Source organism: Pristis pectinata, chromosome 9, assembly GCF_009764475.1.
Source record: "Pristis pectinata isolate sPriPec2 chromosome 9, sPriPec2.1.pri, whole genome shotgun sequence".
Taxonomy (NCBI): Eukaryota; Metazoa; Chordata; class Chondrichthyes; order Rhinopristiformes; family Pristidae; genus Pristis; species Pristis pectinata.
Genome location: NC_067413.1, coordinates 33,410,053 through 33,435,607, shown reverse-complemented (window position 1 = coordinate 33,435,607; position 25,555 = coordinate 33,410,053). Strand labels below are relative to the sequence as shown.

Genomic DNA, 25,555 nt, shown 5'->3' with positions numbered 1-25,555 from the left:
CCATGAAGAGGCAGGTAGTTCTGTCCAATGTATTGACTGATATTTATCCCTCAACCAACATCACTAAAATACAAAGTTGTCTGTGGAAGTTTCAAGAAGTACCCAATTGATTGTAACATTCTTTGGCAAATCCTATTAGGGATGTTCAAAGGTGCCAGAGAAAAGTGACGTGTCAGTTGCTCTGAGCCACAGGCAAAGCCATACAAAAGGTAATTAAGACCATTTTAATTCATCCACAAACACCTTGTACTCCAATTGTAGTTTTTCCTTAAGTCTAAGATTTTTCCTTTACCCTCTCAACCTTAAAGTTCATTCCGAGAACTGACTGTTCTTTCAATTAAGAATTTCAAAATTTCCATCCTGAATTTGCCTTTTATTAGTTTGCACCTGTGCCCCCTTTGCTCTACTCTCAATTATCGTTGTAGCAGGATTCCCTATTTATCATATTCCTACCTTTCACTATCACATTTGTCGTTTTAACATCATCACTCACAAGTCTTGTTTCTCTGAGCTTTCTTCATTAACTCAGACCTCTTGACATTAGACATGAGCCTTGTGACTTTGCCAGAACTGAATTAGGTATCTCTTGTGTCTTAGTGAGCAGAAGCTGACATGGCAGTTAAGGTGTAGTCTGACCAGTATAGTAAACAGTTTGAAGATGATTTCCTCTGACTTACATTCCATTGTTTTAGATGTATGCTTCGGAACTACACAAATATTGTTCACTGTTACTCTTCATTGATAAGTCATGCTCAGCATTGTCTAATAACCAAGATTTCTTTCAATTTCATCCTTAATTATCTCAACTACACTCAGAGCATTTGTGTTATCCATTTTTAATTCTTATACGTGGTACTTAACATTTGGCCTGATTAAGTTTTGTCTGCCATCATTCTGCCCATTTACATATTTTGTTCGACTCACTTTACAGTTCTCAAGCTGGCTCAGAATCAACGGGCTGCCTGTCATTTCAAATTTATCGATTTGCCTTGAGCGACTGAATCCTAAATTCAAAGCACCATGATTTTAATATCATTGTTCATCCTACTCAGCACTCCTCTTCTCCCAGCCTCATCCTCACTGTAACTTAACCCCTAAAAAGCACCTGGTACTTTTTCATACAATTTCTTATAGCTATTTCTCTCATAATTTCTTATGACATAGGAGGCCATTCAGCCCATCAAGTATACATGAACATTCACTTCAGTCCCATTTCCCCCCTCATTTCTCTGTAACCTATTCTCTCACATATGCTAATCAACTCTCCCCCACCCTCATTCTGTTACTCACCTACACTAGGGGTAATTTACAGTATCCAATTAACCTGCTAGCACACATTAGGGATGTGTATGGAAACCGGAGCACCCACATGGTCACAGAGTGAATATGCACATTCCCCACAGACAGCATCCAAGATCGGGACTGAGCCCAGGTTGCTGCAGTTGTGCGTAGTCCACAGCGCAAAAAAATGTGGAAGTCCATAGATCCCTGAAAATGGCCACAGAAGTAGATAGGGTGGTAACGGTGGCGTATGTCATGCTTGCCTTCATTGGTCGGGGCATTGAATACAAGAGTAAGGATGTCATGTTGCAGCTTTATAAAACTCGAGTTAGGCCACACTTGGAGTATTGTGCGCAATTCTGGTCGCCCCATTACAGGAAGGATCTGTAGACTTTGGAAATGGTGCAGAAGAGGTTTACCAGCATGCTGCCTGGATTAGAGAGTGTGAGCTAGGAGAGGTTGGACAAACTTGGGTTGTTTTCTCTGGAGCATCAGAGGCTGAGGGATCTGGTAGAAGTTTATAAAATTATGAGAGGCACAGGTTGGGTAGGCAGTCAGAATCATTTTTTTCCGGGGTTCAAGGACCGGAGGACTTGCACTCATGGTGAGAGGAGGAAGGTTAAAGGAGATGAGTAGGGCAAGTGTTTTTTTTAAATATATATACACGAGAGTGGTAGGTGCCTGGAACAGGCTGCCAGGGGTGGTGTTGGAAGCAGATATCAGAGTGGTGTTTAAGAGGCTGTTTAGACACATAAATATGCAGGAAATGGAAGGATATGGATTATGTACAGATAGAGGAGATTTAGTTTAATTCAGCATTATATTCAGCACAGGTATCGTGGGCCGAAGGGCTTGTTCCTGTGCTGTACTGTTCTGTGTTCTAATTGTTGCACCACTGCACTTCCCATTCCCTCCCCAGTATTTACATGAAACTGGAACAAGTAAGGGGAAAACGTACAACAAATAAATAAACTCCAATTACATTTCAGTTATTTCTTTCATCCCACTCTAGCATGGGCAGATGACTTCATATCTAAAAACAAGACTGTAGAAAAAAAGATTTGAACCCCGCACCGTCCCCACTGTGCTACCTGGGAGCTGAAGGAATAATCATCACGTGGAAAGGAAGCCAGAAATCTGTCTATTCAAAGCGTGCATATACCGCTGATGATTGCAAATACTTTTCATGACAGCAGTCGTATTTCCTCAGCAAATAAAGTCATTAATCTGCCAAAATACAAATCAAAGGGGCAGAAAAAAAACGAGCTCTAGATCATTGGAAAGAAAAGGCAGTATTTTGCAGATAGAGAAGCAATAACTCAATTTCCCCTAGAATCTTTTCCATTTTTTGGGCAGCTTTCCAACAGCTTTGAGGTCAGTCTTACCAAGGCCACCATGCTGAATGTGATACCATCAGTACAGAAGGCTTCACTCTTTCAGTTTACATAAATTGCACGCATTCTCCTGATACTTGCCGTTGGTAGGAATGATTTTAGTTTGTTTTACGAAGAGCTTATGGCACAGAATCAGGGCATTCAGGCCAACAGGTAGTTGTAGTCCACTCAAACCTCCTTCTGTCTTTTCTGATAATCAGCACAATCTTATTTTGTTTTCTCTCTTTTCCTCTCCTGTGTTTATCTCATTTCTCCTTGAAAGCATGTCTGCATTTTCCTCAACTACTCCATTTGGAAGTGAGTTGCACCTTCTCACTCTCTCAAAGGTTTATTAGGGTTTGTATTTGATCACTTGATAACTAGTTATGGCAGTATCCCTCAACTTCTGGAGGACTGGAATAAAACATACAATACAAAAAAATGTGTAATTTCCAGGGATGCCGTAAACTTATTCAATACTCTGCAACTATTCCAATTTTGTCTGCTCACCCTTTTCTGGCCCCCAGGTACAGGATCTCCTTGGGTCTCCCAATCTGGCCTTCCCAGGATATCAACCCTTGGAATTCCGGAGTAGCATCCTATCACTTACCCACACAGATAGATCCATCCCAGAAGATTGAGACAAACATATGAAATTGTTAAGAAAAGACTAGTGTATCCATCAAGCCTGCCTCAACAGTATGATGGTCATGGAACTACATGTGAACTCCTTCTCATTCCTTTTAAGTATTTCTCTGGTTTTGTGGAATTCTCTACCACAGAAAGCAGTTGAAGCCAAATCATTAAATACATTCAAGAAGGAGTTAGATATTGTCCTTCAGGCAAGAGGGATCAAGGAATATGGGGAGAAAGCTGGAACAGAGTACCGAATTTGAATGGCAGAGCAGGCTCTAAAGGGACAAATGACATGCTCCTGCTCCTAACTTCTAAGTTTCTATAACCTGACTTAGAGATCCAGGAGATTGTCTGGTCGAGGCAAGTTAATACCCGGACCAAACAGACCACACACAATCCAAGTGAAGCCCGAGCCAGAGTAGTTCTTTCCATAGCCATTCCTGATCCAGAAGTATTTGCAGAAAAGCTAAAAGACCTGCTGTGCAGCACATAAGCTGCTACTGATCAAGAACGAAGGACACATCAAGTAAGACAAAGCAAACCATGCTGATGTGGGCAGAAAATGGAGCTGGCCAGCACAGCTTGGCCCAACCCTCAACCTTTCATCAGGACATGTCTAACTTCACCCAAACCCAACACATATAGCAGGGTCCCATGGAACCTGGGTTAGACTAGTCAGGCTCTACTGGTTACCTTTGAGTTGATCACAGCCTACAGAGTGCCACTATAGATACCTGAAGGAAGAAACTGAAACCACCTTTCTACCATTAAGACTGCTAATTTTCCTATTCCAGTCTCCTGTGTGTGAGAACTTAGGCAAAAGAATGATGAGAAGTAGACATGGACCTTGAACACTAGCACAGAAAACATAAAGGAAGCACCACAATGAAATAAGGTCACTCAAAAGCCATATTGAATAAATTACACATGGAATTTTCTTAGTGCTTTCTTTGTGGTTCTGCACTTGTGTAGATGATCAGGGTAAAGCAATGTGGGTCAGTACATGTGGAATAGCAGGAGAATGCTAGAAGAATTCTTGCTCTTAATTATGGAACAATAATTCGCATTATCAAACATAATTTGTTCTATAAGAGGCATCATAATTGAACAGAGCAATATCTAAGTAAAAAAAAACCTCATGTCCTTGCAAAGTGCATACCTCAAGTGAATACCGAAGCATAACTGGCATTTAACAAGGCTCACTAATTCTGACTGATAATCTGATGATTTGCATTAGCACAAGTTAATATAGTTTACATCTATTAAAGTGGAAACCATATTACTTATCAGCCTTCTTTAGCTCTGTTCTTTCTGAATCTTAGCAAAGCCCTAAACAACAGCAAAATTCGATATTGTTCTGACTGGTGCTGGGAACTGTTACCAATGCTACAGTTTCAAGGTATAAAAGGTCACAGTGTCATTTGTGGTAGTCACATTACTTTAGCTATCACATTAACTGGATCGTGAATAGAATTAGCATACATCATCAAACAGAACTGTATCCAGCAATACTTAACCTGGTGAACATACCCTGATCTTAAGTGTAGCCACTGAAAACATATTTTACATTTTAAATTATAGAACAAATCTTAATGGATAAAGAATGATTAGCTATCAAAACACAAGGGAAATTAAGTGCTCAGAAGCATGCATTGATTATTTTAAATTATTGGCTTGGAACATAATGCATCTTTGACTCTCTTTCGGATTTGGTATGCTTTTAGTGAGCTTTAGCACATTTACAAGACTTATGGACTATAATTACAAGGGAATTCAGGTAATAGACACATCAGTTATAGGTAACGTGCCTTAACTGGACAATTGCATAAAGACTTGCAACATGCTTGCCACTTGAGCGGACTTATCAATAAGCATCAAATAATATGAACATTTAATCCCAGGCCTCTAAGACTGCTAAGGTAATGATCAATTTATAAAATGAGTGTTGTGAGGGAGAGGGTTATATCATGGTCTCATGTTCAAGGTTAAGTAGTTTTCTTAGAGTCATGTCACACAATACATCTCATATCACAGTTGGAAAGCTGCCTGTGAACCAGAACTTATTTTTCTTTGTCTATAATTGTCCAACTTTTTACATACATCACCTTTCACGAAAGGTTCATATTGTTGCAATCCATTTTCAGGAATCAGCAAAAACTTTGTTAGAGGTAGGATGAGAGGGGTTGTGAGACAAAGTAAATGATGCTTGAATAAACATACATACCAGTATGTGTACGGATGTGAGCAAGAAATGCCAGGGAATTGCTGCTCTTGCACACCTTCCCACAATATTTGCAGACATTCCCTCTATTCTCCTGCCGCTCACAGTTTATCTGCTCGGTGTCTTCCACGATGTACTTATTTACTTCCCTCAGCATTTCCTCATGCTTCTGCTTAATGTGAACAAAGAGGTCCTGCTCCGAATCGAAAGGCGTGCTGCACTTGACGCATTTGAAGGTGGCACCACCCTCTGGCAGCTCTTCTACACTCTCCTGTTCCATCCTCTGGTGGCCCACACTGGCTAAATGCTGGTGCAGGTTGCTCACTGAGTAGAACGACTTCCCACACAGCAAGCAGTGGAAGTGTTTTTCTGCCGAAGGATGCTTCATAGCTATGTGGACATTCAACCCATTGACTCCATCAGCCAGGAACCCACAGTCTTCACAGCGAATGCGTTTCGGGTCCTGCAGCAAGGCCCCTTTGGCTTTCCTCTTCCTCGCAGCTTGTGAAGGATCTGTCTTGTAAACTGCTACAGCCCACTCACTATGTGAGATTCCATCAACTCCCCGGCTACCTTCACTATTGTCAGTGCACTCAGGTTTTTCAGTCCACGACTTGTTCTTCAATCTTACAATAGAGGAATCAAACTCAAAATATTTTTGCAATCCCTTACCCTGGAACTCCATCTTTCTAAGGTCATCGCTAGAACTCTCAGCTGCTTCCACAGTGTCACCTTCCAGGTCTTGCCTCACTTCATTTGCATTCTTCACATCCCTGGTCTTCTCCCTCAAGGCTGCATCACCTTTATCTTGAGCTTCGTCAGCCCCAATAACCTGTTCACGATCAGCATGGTTTTGCCCTGGTACCTCAGTGGTAGCAGTTGCTGCAGTGTCTTCGTAGCTGCCCTCAACTTGCTGCACAAGGTTAACTTGAACATGATCTGAATTCTTCTCAGGCTGCTGAAGACCTGTGACGTTCGGATGTCCATCTGCATTCTGTTCAGTTGTGTTACCTTCACTGCCTCCTGGCAGGGCTGAAGGTTCCACTTGCACACTTACATCTTCTGCCAAACCACTGCAATTCGACATGTTTCCATTTGGATCAACAATCTCGTATGGTCTGCTACCCAAGTTTGCGATCTCCTTGGTCGGTTTATCATCTTTCGGCCTCTCATCTCCCTGGTGACTCCCTTGAAGATCATCCACTTCTCCTGTCTGAGAAGCCTCAACGTTTAAATCAGCATCATTACTCGCCATGCTGGTTTTCTGCATTGTGACAATGTTTATACACCGACTTGAATTACCTTCAGTAGGTGCATCAGCAACCTGATCTTGGGAGTTCTCCAGTTCTGCTGACTTGACTGACACAGAATTCAAATCTACAGAAGGACTCTTGGCACCTGGGCAGGCAGTATTTACATCTAACATTCCAGATCCAACCTCAGCAAAATTCTCTGAATTATGCACTGTTGGCACTGTCTCAATAAGACCTCCTTGGTTAGCTATTTCATTTTGGAAGGATTTCTCCTCTGTTTCCGTCAACTCAAACACAGCTGTTGTCTCCTTGTAATCATTAGTTACCTCATTGCTTTCTGGCATTCTCTTAGGTTCAGTGCATAAAGCAGACTCCTGGGTAGCCTCCAGAGTGATTTCTGAAGCTTTCTCCCCTTCATCCCTTCTCACTTTAAGTGGATAATCCTCACTCCCTTCTTTCTGATTCCCATCCTTTGATGCGTTGGTCGCTGTTATGGATCCACGCATCGCAGGTTGTCCTTTACCCTGATTTAACTTCAAGTAGGATTGACTTTTAAGTTTATGCTTTTCTGTAAAAGCATGCCTCATCATTTCACGTCGTGTGACAGCATAGTAATCACATGCCATGCAATAGTAGTCAAAATCTTTTGTGTGTTTACGCTTAACATGCAACTCCAGGGTAGCTTGGGAATAAGCAACAAAGCCACAGTAGGCACAAGTAGTGGCATGGTTTCCTTTGAGTCGCTTTGAACTGGATGAACCTCCATCCTGCCCTGTACTATTTGGCTCTACCTCAAGGATTGCCTCTGTCCCTTTTTGTTCATCCATGTGCTGTTCGTTTTGTACTGAAAGAACACTCTCTAAATTTACATGAGTACAGTTCTCAAGGACTCCAGACTGCCCCTCCTTTTCAGGTATCTCCGGTTCTGAAACACTGCTATTGCTCTCAACACAGTCAGCTGTAGGAAGTGCAGGAGAATCAGTCCCAACCATTTGAGGATTATCCTTATTGTTCGGCATAGCAGCTTTCCTGCAGATCTCTACAGGCTTGGAGACATCAGCACGATTTTTGTGTTTCTTGGTGTTGCAGTGACGGTCCATGTCTCCTTTGGTGACAGTGTAGTAGTTACATGCCTTGCAAAAGTAGCTGTACTGATGACTGTGTTTCCGCCTTATGTGAATGTTCAAGTTTGTCACACTGGAAGCCAATAAACCACAATGGGGACATGTCCTAGAGATATTCCCTTTTGGCCGCTCTTTCTTAATGCCTTCTGCTGATGGAAGATCATTGTCTTTTTGAACATTTTCCACATTGGTTGCATCACCTTCTGATATTTCCCAGGTTACAACAAATTCCTCTTTGGATTTAGATGGTTCAAGGACCTGAACACAGCCTTTGTCTATTTCACTATTAACATTCCCCAAAGCCCCAGTGGTCTTTATAATTTTTTGAACATCTTGGACCCCAATGGACACCTCCTCCACACATTCTTCCAGCGATGGCCCAAGATTTCTTTTCTTAGCATTCTCAATGTGTCTACTCCGTTTAATGTGCTTTTCCATAGCTTCCCTGCTAATCGTGTACAGGCTACATACTTTACAAAGAAATCGGTACTCTTGCGCATGTCTGAGTCTTATGTGTTTCAAAAGCACGGTTGCTGATCGAGCTTTGTAAAAGCAGCTCTTGCATTGTAATTGAAGCCTGCTGTGTGTTGAACGCCTCAAAATGTTTCCTGCAATCACTCTTGCTATGGAAGGCTTCTGAGGATCTTTTAATGAAAGGCCAGATCTAGGGACGGTGGGTTCCCCATTGCCATCTGAAGTGATTTTACTTTGATTCTCCTCCCTTGGCTGTTGGTTTTCAATTTGTTCCAACGCCTTCTCTTTCTGCTGTGGGAGCACACGTCTTGTGTGCTGCTCTGAGCCTTCATGGTCCACTAGATCCTCTTCCGATGCAAAGTGCAGTCTGCATGCTGAGCAGTAAAAGGCCATTTTGTGTTCTTGGCTCATGTGCTCCTTCAGAGCCCCTTCATCTAAGGTCACAAATGCACAGAGTTGACAGTCAATTTGGGAGAAGTTCAACTGATGCCTGTTGCTTTGACAATGTTTTTCAAAATCACCCTTAGTGACACAAGCGTAGCCACATGGCTGACAGTGAAAGTCCATTTCTTTCGTGTGGCGCCTCTTTATGTGAACCTCCAACCCTTTTCTGTTCTGAAACACATGGCCACAGTAGGAACAAGTGCGAAGGGCTTTGCGGTCAGCTGGGCTTAGCTTCGATTCAGGATTCTCAAGGTTGGGGGTTTTGTTGTCTGCTGGGTTGGTAGTCGGGGACACAAGGTTTTGAACCTGTGACACATTGTCAGTGCTGTTTTTAACCAGTGTTGGTTCCTGAAGAACTACCTGCATAGCTGTTTCACCTTCTTCATTTCCACTTTGGCAACTTGTTTTAGAAGACTTCTCATTTTCTAAGTTTGCCTCCGTTCTGTTTGATGAGTCTGCATCACCACGTTCACCTTGGTTCTCAGGTTTGCCATCAAGTTGGTCTGTTGCTCCGGAAATTTTGCATTTTGATTTTACGCCTTGATTCTTCTTTCCAGGAAGTTTGCCTCTACCGCACTGGACATCAGGAATAACAGTGCTCCTGCCAGGATGCCGGCCTCTACCTCGGCTATTATCCATCGTCAGAAGGCTTCCTCTTCCTCGCAGGTTTCGAGGAGCCCTCTGGTTCCCCACCTCTTCTTGGGAAAGCCGGCCCTCACTTCTCGTATGCCGAACGCGTTCAGTGTTGTCTGTGCAGCGCCCACTGCGTGGTCTCAAGCTGCTGACACTACCTTCATCAGAGCGCTTTAATCTTTGTTTGCCGACCCGTTCTTGGAGCAGATCAGTTGGCTCTTTTACTCTTCTTGAAGTTCTTTGGGGAGATGCTTTTCCAGCACGGCTATCATTAAGCTGTACTCGCTCATCTGCTTTACTGGATGGAGCTTCTTCACAGTGATCATTACCTGGGTTCTTGGATTTCTCTAAACACTTTGCACTTCTATTATTCTTTTGGGTAGTACTCTTATTCTTTGCTCTTCCCAAATTTTTGGGTTTCTTGCGCAAACTCGGGCTATCATCATTAATGCATTTTGCTCTCTCTACTTTGCCTCTTGCACTAGATTCAGCAGGAAGCCTCTTTTTGGACAGCAAATGTATGTATCCACCTCGTGCAGCAAGATTCTTACGGCGGAGGTGAGTCTTCCCACGGCAGTGGGTTTTCAGCAGGTTTTCATCATAACACCGGAAGCCACAGAGGTCACAACTCAACCTTTCTTTTTGCACATGCTTGTGTTTGAGATGTGCCTGCAAAGATGCCCCACTCTCTGCTTTGTATTTGCACTGAGGGCAAACATGGGCTTTGGATCTTTTGGAATGATTCTCCTTAATGTGCTTGTCCAAGTCATAACGCGAAGGCAATAACTGGCCACAGAGCCGACAGTTAAATCCTTCCTTTGTGCCTGTACTTTCCCTTGTGCTTTTTGTGAGCTTTTTATGGAGAACTGAAGAAAGGTGCTTTCTGTGACTTTCCTCCGATGGGCTTGTAACATTACAGATATCACAGACAAGATAAATGTCATTGAAGTGATGTTGCTTTGTGTGAATTTTTAGTGCAATTTTGTTTTTCGCCATAAAGTTGCAAGAAGGGCAAGGCAGAGCTGCTCCAGCTTTGATTTTCTTGGCTTGATTCTGGCAACCTTCAGCAGCTTCCTTCACATCATCTTGCACCTCCCTGGTATGCGTCTGAGGTGGCTTCAGGTCAGATGGTAGAGCCGCGGTCTCTGAAACCACAGTGTTCTTGCTACCCTGAGATTCTTCCAAAGTGTCAAGCTTCATTCTCTTGGCCGGAGGGTCATCAGCTGATGGCAGTTTGCTGCCCTCCATCCTGATTTTGCTTTGATGAGCACCAGAGTCTGCCTTTAACGCCAGATCGCCACGGCCACTCAAGTCCTTTGCAGCCTCTGGCTCAGTGGTTACCCCTTGCCTGCAGTTTCCGCTCACCTCAGTTTGTGGAACTTCAACCAATGCAAGTGCCACATCCATTTGCTCCCTTTGTTCTTTGCTCTTGGCTGGCAACTGATGAAAGGCAGGCCCAGAATCTTTAGATCCTTCATTTAAATCCATTGCTGTGGCTTAAGATCAGGCCATTTCATGGCATTAACAAGGAACGTCAGTAGAATAGAACAACTTTCTCCATTCCTTTCGACCTTAAATGTAACAGAAAGGAAAAAAAAAATTGTGATACAATTGCAGTCCAAAAGTTTGCACAGAAAAAGAATTACACAACATGCAAGCTACATTAACCAACAAAGAAAATAGAAACTCTAAGGTGAAGTGATTATTTTATATAAGGGGTAAGGTCATTTCTGAAGTATAGAAATATAACATTTGGTATTATTTTGTTGCTCATCTCGCAGAAAAAATAGCTTTAAATCACTGCACCATGTTTTTAATATTGGATGTGCATTCAAAAGAAAAATATTAATGCACCATAGTAGAAAATGACAATAAATGGGCTCCACTGTGTATCTTTTTGCTCATGAGTGTCTTCATTTATAGTGCAATAGTGTGTAATTATTGCAAAGTATATAATTGTTAAATTCTGAAGTAAAAAATTATGGGTTGTCAAAAGATTCAAAAAAGGAATCCAACTGAAGGGAGCTGGGTACTCCATGGCTACCTATATAATACAATATTTATACAAGTGATCCCAACTGCATTGCTGTGAAAATGTCCTGTATAAAGCACCCATACAATTACATCCCACCACAGACAGACATGAAGCCTGCACTCAATGAGCTATACTCGGTGGTCAACAACCTTGAGACAGGATACCCTAAGGCCCTCTTCATCATTGCAAGGGACTTCAATCAGGCCAACCTCAAGAGTATGTTACCAAAATACTATCAGCACATCTCCTGCTCCACCAGGGGCACCAACACCTTTGACCACTGCTACACAACCATCAAAGATGCCTTCCGAGCCACCCCCTGTCCTCACTTTGGGAAATCAGACCACCAGGCTGTGCTCCTTCTCCCTGCATACAAACAGAAACTGAAACGGGAGGGTCCAGTACGGAGAGTCGTGCAGTGCTGGTCTGAGGAAGCAGATAAGCTCCTACGTGACTGCTTTGAGACAGTGGACTGGTCCATGTTCAAAGACTCAGCTGCCAGCCTTGATGAGTATGGCACCACCATCACAGACTTTATCAGCAAGTGTGTGGAGGACTATGTACCAAAGAAGACAATCGAGGTATGACCTTCAGAAAGCTATCAGGGATACCAAGAGGCAATACCAACTCAAAATAGTGTCCCTGACCAGCCGCCAGTTATGGCAGGGCTTACATGCCATAACAGGCTACAAGACGAAGTCAGGCTGCATAGCTAACAACAGCGCATCCCTTCCTGATGAACTTAACGCATTCTATGCACGTTTTGAACAAAAGGGAAGTGGATTGTCACCATCCACCCTGACAGCCACCAACGCAGCTAAACCTATGATCACAGTGGAGGACGTAAGATCAGTCTTCCAGAGAGTGAACACGAGGAAAGCACCTGACCCAGATGGTGTCCCGGGCCGCGTGCTCAGATCTTGTGCTGACCAGCTGGCAGAAGTATTTGCGGACATATTCAACCTCTCCCTGCTTCAATCTCAAGTTCCCTCCTGTTTTAAGGAGACCACTATCATCCCAGTACCAAAGAAAAGCAAGGTAACATGCCTCAATGACTACCGACCAGTGGCTCTGACATCCACCATCATGAAGTGCTTTGAGAGGTTAGTCATGGCATGCATCAACTCCAGCCTACCAGACAACCTGGACCCATTGCAATTCACCTATCAGCGAAACAGGTCTACAGCGGACGCCATCTCCCTAGCCCTATACTCAGCTCTGGAGCATCTGGACAGTAAAGACACATACGTTAGACTATAGTTTATTGACTACAGCTCTGCCTTCAATACAATAATTCCAAGCAAGCTTGTCACCAAACTCCAACACCTAGGACTCAACACCTCCCTCTGTAACTGGATCCTTGACTTTCTAACAAACAGACCACAATCAGTGAGGATAGGCAGCAATACCTCCAGCACGATTATTCTCAGCACTGGTGCCCCACAAGGCTGCGTCCTCAGCCCTCTACTCTACTCCCTATACACTCATGACTATGTGGCCAGGTTCTGCTCTAACTCCATCTACAAGTTTGCAGATGATACCACCGTTGTAGGCCATATCTCAAACAGCGATGAGTCGGAGTACAGGAAGGAGATGGAGAGCTTGGTGGAATGGTGTCATGACAACAACCTTTCCCTCAATGTCAGCAAAACTAAAGAGCTGGTCATTGACTTCAGGAAAGGAGGTGGTGTACATGCACCTGTCTACATCAATGGTGCTGAGGTCGAGAGGGTTGACAGCTTCAAGTTCCTGGGAATGAACATCACCAACAACCTGTCCTGGTCAAATCACGTAGATGCCACGGCCAAGAAAGCTCACCAGCGCCTCTACTTCCTCAGGAGGCTAAAGAAATTTGGTTTGTCCCCTTTGACTCTCACCAACTTTTACCGATGCACCATAGAAAGCATCCTATCAGGATGTATCACGGCTTGGTACGGCAACTGCTCTGCCCAAGACCACAAGAAGCTGCAGAGAGTTGTGGACACAGCCCAGCACATCACGGACACCAGCCTCCCCTCCTTGGGCTCTGTCTTTACCTCTTGTTGTCTTGGTGTAGCAGCCAGCATAATCAAAGACCCCAACCACCCAGGACATTCTCTCTTCTCTCCTCTTCCATCGGGTAGAAGATACAGGAGCCCGAGGGCACGTACCACCAGACTTAAGGACAGCTTCTATCCCACTGTGATAAGACTATTGAACGGTTCCCTTATACAATGAGATGGACTATGACCTCATGATCTACCTTGTTGTGACCTTGCACTGCCCTTTCTCTGTAGCTGTGACACTTTACTCTATACTGTTATTGTTTTTTACCTGTACGACATCAATGCACTCTGTACTAACTCAATGTAACTGCACTGTGTAATGAATTGACCTGTACAATCAGTTTGTAAGACAAGCTTTTCACTGTACCTCAGTACAAGTGACAATAATAAACCAATAACAATACCAATAGACAGTGTGGCACCAGCCTCTCCTTCAACAAGAGATGATACAGATTGCACAATAGTTTGTCCAAAGACACCTGATGAAACATGTAAGTTGAGTAAATTAGGTCACTCGAGGCAAGGTAAAACATTTCAGATAGTTGTGTTTTGTACTTTAAGAAGCTTCTGATTGGCAAGGGCTAATAGAGCTGTGAAAAGTTAAATGTGGAAAGTTAGCAGAGGAATCTCACACCTTCACACAAGTAGAGGCTGGAGATTTCTGCTTGCATCTTAAAACCAGGGTTAGTTTGTGTGGAATGATGCAAACAGGGAACAGGGGACATTTTGTCTCCAAGGAGAAAGACAGAGGTACATTATTTTGTTAGAAAACACATGAAAAATGTAGTGATAGATGGCCCAATGGTTAAAACAACTGGCATAAAGGGCCACGTCTTCAAACCTGTGTAGGCAAGGACATTGTACACAGTCTTATAAATGGATCAAAGGGTTTGATTCTCAGTAATTGATTTAAAATACTAAGAGAGATGATTATAAAACTGTTGAAGTGATTCGCAAACTCACAGTAACCTATGCACCGAATCAGCTGTGTAGACCCTGCAACCTTACTGACATGATCCATACTTAAACCCAAAGACAAGTGACAAACTAATTGGGAGCCATTCCATCAACACCCCTTAATAAACCATTGAACTAATCCCAGAGGATTATGCAGTCACTGGGTACACCCAAGGAGTTTAGATAAATTAGACCAAAGTTTGAAACTTCACTCAATTACTTTTCTGACAGACAGGTCCAGCCTTGTTCTTGGTGGAATTTCCATCAGCTACTTCTACATGTTGGTTACATGGGACCATAGGAAAAAGAAGCAGCCAATTCAACCACTCAAATCTGTTTCACAAAAAAAATCAGCAACCCCACCCTCACATTTTACTGCTGTCTGAAAGTCAATCCAGAATGATTGGAAGATAAAAGGGTCCCACACCAAAAAATCGGCAAGCCAAGTTAGATGAGAAATGGTTTCTTGTTGCTTATGAGGCATACACATTGTATATGGTACAATGTGCAAAGCCCTGCAGCTACTAAGGTGTCTCCTAGAACATGTTTTTTTTATTTCAAAAATAAACTTTATTCATAATAAAAAATATATACAAAAGAATAAACACACTGCCAAACTTTTTACATTTTTAGTGTTATACAGTCAATACATTCTATAGTGCTAACACTTTTTCAGTAGTGTTAACACTCATGTGGCTCCCTGGGGTGATACATCATTTTAATGTTTGAGGGGTTCCCCACCCAACTCAGCCCCTCCATGTGCAGTAGCCGAAGGAGCCTAGACTGTAGTCCTTCCCCACAGAGCCTTTGCGTTGTCTGCACCAAGCTTCAGTTCATCCCTCAGCACATAGCCTGGAATGTGCCAGTGGGCAGCATTCCCTTACGGACATCTCCCAGAACATTAAAACAGGGAATCTTCCCAGAACATATTAAGAAAGCAGTGATGACGTGTCTAATACCTCTTAAAGGGACCGAGGTCCTCTTGATTGTCACAGTGAGCTAGGCATGGCATTTGTGCATAGCTGTGTGGTAGGGAGTGAAGGATGGGATATTATCAACAGCGTTGGTATGATTAAATCGCATCATATCAACAATCAGCATCAGCCTTCATACAACAGAGGCCTCATACTGAGAAAGGTTAAAAAGGAATGGATGCTATGATGGGTATTCATCGTTCATTTTGACAAGCTTTTAACAATTTGGAAATATCAGCAGCAGTTTACATTATTTTAATGAAAAAATGCCTTCTCTAATAAATGGATTCATCAAACAAAGCAAGTTGGAGGGACAGAGAAAGCATACATCAATCAAGTGTAAAAGCTTATATTTACATGAATAAAGAAAGCACAACTACATGAATAGTTTGTGATGTTGTCTCAACTACACATAATGGAGGAAACCCACAAAAGGTACCATTTGATTACAGAATAAGAAAACAAATGCCACCCCCATAATCACCTCGTCCCAATATCAAATTCATTGCCCATTACAACAATGCTGATTTCATTAGCACCTACATTCAAAAGCAAGAAAATTCAGAAAGAATGTGTTTCTGTCTAGCAAGTGATTGAAGTCATAACAGAGGTACTTGCATTGATTGCGGAGTGACTCAAGAGAGGAGGAGGATATCTAGCCTATCATGTCTATGCCAAAGTATGAAAAATAGGGGCAGGAGCCTGTTCCACCATTCAATAAGATCAAGCCCTCAACGCCAATTTCCTACTTGATTCCCACAACCCTTGATTCTTTTGATACAAATATACTTAGTATGCATGGCCTTGCAGGTAGGAAAATTCCAAGGATTCAAAATCCTCTGAATGAGGAAGTGTCTTGTCACCTCACCCCTAAACAGCTAATCTTCTAACCCGAGACTTAGCCCCAGTACTCAACTCTCCAGCCTCCTCCCATGCTGTATGAAGGGCATAGATAGGGTAGATAGCGAGGAACTTTTCCAGCAGAAGGGTCTATATATTATTTAGTGGGGATTTGAAGAAGAATTCCTTTATCCCCCACTCAGGGGGTAGTTGAAATCTGGAATGCACTGCTTGAGGGGGAGGTGGAGGCAGATACTCTCACACATGCAAGAAATACTTAGATGAGCACTTGAAATGTCATGCTCTAGAAGGCTTTGGGCCAAGAACTGGAAAATAAGATTAGCATAGATAGATATTTGATGTATGGTGAGGATATGGTGGGCTGAAGGGCCTGTTTTCCACACTGTATATGTAATAATCCTATGATTCAACAATAGAGTCAATCAGTGCCTTCAAATGGAAAGCTGGATAGGCACAAGAGTGAATAATTCAGAGGGCCATGGGGAAAGGACAGGAAAACAGCACTGATGGGTTAGCTCTACTGCAGCACAAGCTCAACAGGTCAATTTTTATTTTATTTATTTATTCAAAGAAGAAAAGATGTCATGGCCATTTATTGCCCAGGCCCAACAGCCCTGAACTGAAGATAAGAGTCAACCACATTGGTTGACTGGGAGTCTCAAGTTGGCCAGACTGGGCAAAGAAGGCAGATTTCCTTTCCTTCTTCTTTATTTACTTGACCAGCCTCAACTTAAATGCATCTACACTATTCACTTCAACCACTCCTTGATGGAGCACATTCGCACCGTACTTTGGCTAAAGGTTCAAGGTTCGAAACACAGGAAGCGCTAAATTAGCTGACATTGGTCAGCAGAATGGAGGTCGTGAGGACACTCAACATGTCGCCACGATCCCCCATTCCGCTACTGCAAATAGTGACAGCGTATCTTGGCAAAGGGGAAAAGCAGGCCAAGTCTCCACTCCATTTGCTACTCCACCCAGCAGTCAGGAAGTACTGATGGAAGGAACGAGTCCAGACAGACATGAAAGTACAAGTTGCAAAAACGTCAAAAACAATGGCTCATCACAACCACTTCAAAGCTCTTAAAGGTGTTGCTACCTCAGGGTTTGATAAGTAATACTATTCTGTAGATCAGCTTATCTAAATCTAAGATGCAGTTAGCACTCAGAGAACATTTGACAGAATGTTTCCTATTTCTCACTTTCAACGAAGAAACAGGAAAGAAAAATAGAATCTCCTGGCATGAGAAGAACTTAGAAAATAACAAGGAATATGATGCAGCATTGCCTTGTCCTCAAAAAGAATAGAAGATAATTGACAAGCTGGTGTGCTCTGCCGACCATACAGTCCATTATCCATACAGTCTATTTGACCACACAGAATGAAGCCATTCAGCTCTTTGCAAAAGGCAAAATTAGACATTTCTATAGTACCTTTCTGAACCACAGGACATCGTGAAGTTTTCTTATGAAAAAATACTTTTAAAACTACATTAATTGCTGTACTAATGCAGAAAGTATGACAGCCAATTTAGGCACAGTAAGTTCCTGCAAAGTGATGATGATCAGAATAATTTCATTCTTTAAAGCAATGGGATTAAAGGACAAATTTTGGAAAGAGAACTCACTGCTCTTTTTCAAAATAACACAAAATATTCTTTCACGTGTGTCCAAGGGGGAGCCTGGATCTCATCCTTTTGTCTCTTCTGAAAACTGGCATCTCTCACTCCCTCAGTATTGCACGAGCACACTAGCTAAAATGTGCATGCTCAAGTCTCTGGATTGGTACGTGAACCCCACCCTTCAGCCTGAGCCAGCTCCAGGCAGTCCCTTTGTCACTGGTCTGTCTCTTTCATTATGTCCTTCAAAATATTTTTTCCTTCAAGAGTTTATCGAACTGAACGCTCCCAATAAACCTGCTCCCACTACCTTTTCGAGGCAGAGGATTCCAGGTTTGTATTAAAAAGTTTCCCCATATCTCTTAAGACCTGATAGAAGTTTATAAAATTGTAAGAGGCATAGATAGACAGTCGGAATATTTTTCCCAGGGTAGAAATGTCAAATGCTAGAGGACATGCATTTAAGGTTAGAGGGGAAAGTTTAAAGGAGATGTGTCAGGCAAGAATTTTTTTATACAGAGGTGCCAGGACAGGCTGCTGGGGGTAGTCGTGGAAGCAGATACGACAGTGGCAGTCAAGAGGCTTTCAGATAGGCACATGAATATGCAGGGAATGGAGGGGTATGGATAATGTGCAGGCAGAAGAGATTAGTTTAATTCGGCATCGTGTTCAGCACAGACATCATAGGCCGAAGGGCCTGTTCTTGTGCTGTACTGTTCTACATTCTATGTTCTATCTCACCTCTGTTTCTTTTGTCAGTTATCTTGAACCTGTCATCCTTCAGCCCTGCACTGGAGTCACAGGCTATTTTTTAGTGCTCACTTCTCTAGACTGTGCCTTAAACCCACAACCTACTGACTCAATGCAACCAAATGAACTACAGTTAACACTATAACCAAAAGAAAGAGGATGGGAGACATGGATTGTCCTGGTGAACAGATTTCAGCTAACATTGTGGAACAGAAGGTTTTCTTGAGGAGACTTGATGCTCTTAGACTCTTTTATAACCAAGAACCCAACAGATGTTCCTTACAGCACCCACCAAAGTTTCGGGGAATTGCCACAACTGTTCCGGCAACCAATGCCATCAATCAAAATTATACATGCCAGCTCAGTCCTGCCTTGGAAATGGACTAAATATTACTTGGAAAATACATAATACATTCGATCTAATATGCAAAAAAGTGCAGTGAATACAGTAATGATTTAAATAAGTGCTGTTAACTGGTAGGAGAGACGTGTGCTCTGAACCAGAGTTGGTGAGACATAGATTAGTTATGTGTCCTTTGGCATATTAGTATTTATATTGCAAATTGCTGAGTTGGTGGAAAATATAATTGATGATTCCTTAAAACTGAATGTCTTACAGTAAAACCTGCTGAGTACAGAATAATGAAGAGGTTGAGGCTGGGAAGGGGAACAACGGAAAACTATAAATTTGTTAGGCAAGGCTATTACAGATAAAGGCAAGGGAGATGGATTAAGACTGACCATTAGATCAAGTGGCAGTACAGGATCAAAGGGCTGAATGGTCCCCTCCTATCATATCTTCCTAACGTATCCCTTCATTTAATGTTACCTTGTTGATTTAATTAGCCCTAAAGGAAGCCAGGAAGTGTGCAAACTGCAGATGGAGGCTTGTTATGGAATCTAAGCGCTTCACTGGGGAATTAGCATGAAATAAAGATAATGGCTGCCTGCCAGGCTAGTGCCCTGAGGTGCAAGCATTCATAGATTACTTCATACATTGAAAGATGGGGTACAGGACCAAAACCCTGCAGGGTCTTTGCATTCAGATCCTCTGCAAATGAGCTCCTGCGAAGAAGTTCTCCTAGGCTTCCCGAGGGCACACCAATAGCAGCTGGGTGCTATGTATCCTGACAGTGGCCCTCTTCTCCACAGAACATAGAACAGTACAGCACAGTAACAGGCCCTTTGGCCCACAATGTCTGTGATGAACGTGATGCCAAATAAAACTAATCTCTTCTGCCTGCACATGATCTATATCCCTCCATTCCCTACACATTCACGTGCCTTCTAAAAGCCTCCTGAACACCACTATTGTATCTGCTTCCACTACCACCCCTGGCACCGCATTCCAGACACTAACATTCTGTGTAAAAAAAAGGTTGCCCCACACATTTCCCCCCCCCCCTCACCGTAATGTTATGCCCTCTAGTATTCAACGTTACTACCCTGGGAGAAAGATTCTGGCTGTCTACCCTATTTACGCCTTTCATAATCATATAATCTTCTTTTAAGTCTCCCCAAGCCTCTGACACTCTAGAGAAAACAACCCAAGCTTGTCCAACCTCTCCTTTTACCTCAAACCCTCTAATCCAGGCAGCATCCTGGCAAACGTCTTCTGTATCCTCTCCAAAGCCTCCATATCCTTCCTGTAATGAGGAGACCAGAACTGCACGCAATACTCCAAGTGTGGCCTAACCAGTTTTATACAAATGCAACATGTCTTCCTGACTCTTATGCTCTATGCCTCTAGTGATAAAGGCAAACATGCCATATGCCTTCTTTGCTACTACATAGCAGAGTTAACAATTATTCTGAACCACTGGCACCAAATCTAAAGATGTGATATTACGCGTGCAGAATCATCAGCACACTACACCAAATAATGCACAAATTTCTGGCCTCCATTTTATAAAAAAATAGAAAACTATGGAGTAGGTACAAAAGAGATTCCCAAGAACAATCCACAAACCAAGAAGCTGCAACGAGTTGTGGACACAGCTCAGCACATCAGTTGTGGACACAACTCAGCACATCACAGAAACCAGCCTCCCCTCCGTGGACTCTGTCTACGCTTCCCACTGCCTCGGTAAAGCAACCAATATAATCAAAGATACTACCCACCCCGGACGTTCTCTCTTCTCCCCCCTCCCATCGGGCAGAAGATACAAAATCCTGAAAGAACATACCACCAGGCTCAAGGACAGCATTTATCCCGCTGTTACAAGACCACTAAATGGTCCCCTAGTACGATAAGATGGATTCCTGACCTCACAAACAATCTCGTCATTGCTTTGCACCTTATTGTCTGCCTGCATTGGGCCGTCAGGCTCCTGAACCTCCTCCCTAACGGTAGTAATGAGAAGAGGGCATATCCCGGTTGGTGAGCTTCCTGAATGATGGATGCCACCTTCTTGAGGCACCGCCTCGTGAGGATGTCCTTGATGGCGGGGAGGGTTGTGCCTGTGATGGAGCTGGCTGAGCCCTCTGCAGCCTCTTTCGATCCTACACATTGGAGCCTCCATACCAGACAGTGATGCAACCAGTCAGAATGCTCTCCACTGTACATATGTAGAAATTTGCAAGAGTCTTTGGTGACATACCAAATCTCCTCAAACTCCAAATGAAGGAGAGCCGCTGGCGTGCCTTCTTCATGATTGCATCAATGTGTTGGGACCAGGACAGATCCTCAAAGATGATGACACCCAGGAACTTGAAGCTGCTCACCCTTTCCACTACTGACCCCTCAATGAGGACTGTTGTGTGTTCTCTCAATTTCCCTTTGCTGAAGTCCACAATCAATTCCTTGGTCTTGATGACATTGAGCGTGTTGTTTTGACCCCACTCAACCAGCCGATCTATCTCACTCCTGTATGCCTCCTCATTGCCACCTGAGATTCTACCAACAACAGTGATGTCATCTGCAAATTTATAAATGGCATTTCAGCTGTGCTTAGCCACACAGTTATGATTATAGAGAGAGCAGAGCAGTGGGGTAAGCACACATCCTTGAGGTGCACCTGTGTTGATTCTCAGCGAGGAGGAGATGTTATTACCGATCTGTACTGACTGTGGTCTTCCGATAACCAGGCATGGTAGTGTAGCGGTTAGCGTAACACTATTACAGCGCTAGCAACCTGGGTTCAATTCCGGCCACTGTCTGTAAGGAGTTTGTATGTTCTCCCCATGCGTGCGTGGGTTTCCTCCGGGTGCTCTGGTTTCTTCCCACATTCCAAAAGACGTACGGGTTACGAAGTTGTGGGCAGGCACGGTAGTGTAGCGGTTAGCGTAACGCTATTGCAGCGCCAGCAATCCAGGTTCAATTCCCGCCGCTGTCTGTAAGGAGTTTGTACGTTCTCCCTGTGTGTCTGCGTGGGTTTCCTCCTGGTGCTCCGGTTTCCTCCCACATTCCAAAGACGTCCGGGTTAGGAAGTTGTGGGTATGCTATGTTGGCGCCGGAAGCATGGCAACACTTGCGGGCTGCCCCCAGAACACTCTACTCAAAAGATGCATCTCACTGTGTGTTTTGACGTACATGTGACTAATAAAGATATCTTATCTTCTCTTTTTATCTCTGAGGAAGTTGAGGATCCAGTTGCAGAGGGAGGTACAGAGGCCCAGGTTTAGAAATGCACTGTTGTTATGAAATGATCTGTATGAATGGCATGAAAACAAAGTTTTTCACTGTATACCTGTACACATGTCAATAATAAACCAATTTAGTTTACCAAACCATGAATGTACAACCATCAGGCTCCTCCTACTGTAAAAAAAAAGAAGTTAAAGGATGCCCTAATAGAAATATTTAAACTATTGTAGGTGTGCCTGCATAGATATGTTTTCATTGTGGAAGCTATCAGACAAGGGATCGTAAGTTTAAAGTAGTTAGTGATTAATCCAATTGGGAACTCAGGAGAATTTTCTTTCCCCAAGGAGTGATGAAAGGTGAAACTTACTCCCAAGCACTTGAACAGAAGAGATACATGCAAGGGTAATCTGAATAAATGCATGAAAGAGGGTATGGTAATGGTGAAATGGCAGGGTTGAAGACTGGCAGAGAGCAGTAAAATGGAGCACTCTTTAATGATAGGTGGTACCTATCATATAGGCACAGAGGACACTTATGGAGATACAACCAAACAGTATTTATCTAATGGGCAAATATAACAGATGAACAGGTTACTTCACAACTCTAACCTCCTCCCACCCTACACATCCTCTTAATTTCTGACCAGTTAAGCATCTCAAATTCAATCACACCACCACCACAGCAGGCAAACCCTCAGCTGCCAAAATACCATGCTCTGAAATTCCCTCCCTAAACCCCTCTACATCTCTCCCTCTCTTGCCTTTTATAGTGAATCTTTTTTGTCCAAGGTATTGGTCACGTAGACTAATAGCTCCTTAAGTGGTTGTGCATCAAATGCGCAGTGCTTTGGGATGTTTTATTTCTTTAAAGGCACCATTTAAATTCCAGTTCCTCAAGTGTGTGTGGCATTATTTCTTTGTGCAAAGGACAAGCTAGATCCTTCCAGGTCTAAAAACAAATTGGTGAAGGAACTCAGCGAGTCAAGCAGTATCTGTGGAGGGAAAAGGATAGTTGACCCGAAACATCAACTATGCCGCTTGACTCACTGAGTTCCACCAGCAGTTTGTTTTTTTCTGTTCCAGATTTGAGCATCTGCAGTCTCGTGTCTCCTCGTAGGTCTAACCTCTCCTTTCAGCTATTAATCCAGTTGTATTCCAGTTTATTGGCCATTCAAATCACTTCTTCCAACCCATGCCCTGTTTGTTGTGTCAGATGAGCCCAAAATGCTCTAACTCCATCTACAAGCTTGCAGATGACACCACCATAGTGGGCCAAACCTCAAATAATGATGAGCCAGAGTACAGGAAGGAGATAGAGAGCCTAGTGGCATGGTGTCATGACAACAACCTTTCCCTCAATGTCAGCAAAACAAAAGAGCCGGTCATTGACTTCAGGAAGTGGGGGGCAGTACACACACTCCTGTCTACATCAACAGTGCTGAGTTCGAGGGGGTTGAGAGCCAAGGAATGAACATTCTCAATAGCCTGTCCTGGTCTAACCAGGTAGACACCATGGCCAAGAAAGCACACCAGCACCTCTACTTCCTCAGAAGGCTAAAGAAATTTGGCATGATGCCCTTGACCCTCATCAATTTTTAAATTGATGCACCATAGAAAGCATCCTATCCAGATGCATCATGGCTTGGTATGGCAACAGCTCTAAGACCACAAGAAACTGCAGAGAGTTGTGGACACAACTCAGCACATCACGAAAACCAGCCTCCTTCCATGAATTCTGTCTACATTTCTCACTGCCTCATGGTAAAGCAGCCAACATAATCAAAAACTCCCATTCATCCCTGACGTTCTCTCTTCTCCCCCCTCCCATCAGGCAGAAGATACAAAAACTTGAAAGCATGTGCCATCAGGCTCAGGGACAGATTCTATCCGCTGTTATAAAACTACTGAGCGGTTCCCTAGCACAATAAGATGGACTCTTGACCTCACAATCTACCTCATTATGGCCTTGCACCTTATTGTCTGCCCGCACTGCACTTTCTCTGTAACTGTAGCACTTTATTCTGCATTCTGTTATTGTTTTCCTTTGTACTACCTCAATACACTGATGTGATGAAATGATCTGTATGGACAGCATGCACAACAAAGTTTTTTCACTGTACCTCCATACATGTGACATAGAACTGCACAGCATACATGTACCTCCATACATGCAACCAATTTAATTTAATTTAAAAATTACTTTGACACTTCTCACGGTGACCCTGGTCAAATACTACTAAAATGTGATTTTAACTAATCAAAAAGACAAATTAACCTGTCTTTTAATGAATCTTATTGCTATTTATGGGAGCTTCCTGGTGCAAATTGGCTGCCACATTTTCTACACTGCAACTTCATTGGCTGTAAAACACTTCTGGACAAAATGAGAATTTGCAGTTGCAATATATGTGCAAGCTCTTTCCCTTGAAAAATCAGAAAGTACTGCATCTGCTGGAAATCCAAAATAAAAACAACAGATGCTGCAAATACAAGCAGTTCAGATCGCATTGGTGGGAACAAAAGCAGAGCTAACTTTTCAGGTCAAAGACTTTCATCTGACAAGGGGCAAGCAACTTATTGAGAGGGAATGGTAGGCTAGGTGCTGATTGACTATTTCCTGTAGCTACAGGGTCTAGAACTGGGAGCAACACTTAGGAGAAATTAGCTTAACACAGACAGTTGTGAATCTTTTGAATTGTCTATTCCACAGGGCCGTAGATGTTCGGTCAGTGAGTACGTTCAAAACAGAAATCAATGGGTTTTTAATATTAGAAGAATCCAAGGATAAGTGGATTAAATAGGAGAGTGGGCTTTAGGTACAGGACTGGCCATGATCTTATTGAATGACAGATTACTTTTGAGGAGACATGTAGCCTCTGCCTGTTATATCTTTTGTTCTTAAAATTGTCTAAGTCACAAGGCTGTAAGTGAAATCCTACCCCAAACACTTAGGCACAAAAATCTAGATTGTCACTCCGAAGCAGTGCTGAGGGAGAAGTGCACAGTCAGAGCACTTACAGATGATTAAACCAAGGCCACATAGCTCTCTTGGGTGAACATAAAAGATCCTGTGTCATCACCCAGAAAAGTAGGGATCTTCTTTCCCAGGGAAGGCGAACTAAGAACTGGAGGGCATAGGTTTAAGGTGAAAGATTTAAAAAGGAACCCAAGGGGTAACTTCTTGATGCAGAGGGTGGTGCATATATAGAATGAGCTGCCCAAGAAAATGGTTGAGGCAGGTACAACATTTAAAAATCACAAGAGACATGCAGGGTTTTGACCTGAAACAT

At 43.1% G+C, this 25,555-nt stretch overlaps 1 protein-coding gene across 4 annotated transcripts in view; it reads right to left on the bottom strand.

Annotated features, from left to right (window-relative positions):
• znf407 (zinc finger protein 407) overlaps positions 1–25,555 on the bottom strand; it is a 379,875-nt gene that overhangs the window by 328,409 nt on the left and 25,911 nt on the right. For 3 of the 4 annotated variants that reach the window (XM_052023962.1, XM_052023963.1, XM_052023965.1), the window contains one exon: positions 5,515–11,010. In XM_052023962.1, the coding sequence (XP_051879922.1) occupies positions 5,515–10,927 (5,413 nt within the window). In that variant the 5' untranslated portion in view covers positions 10,928–11,010. The remainder of the gene's footprint in view (positions 1–5,514; positions 11,011–25,555) is intronic. The other variant, XM_052023966.1, reaches the window with a different exon arrangement.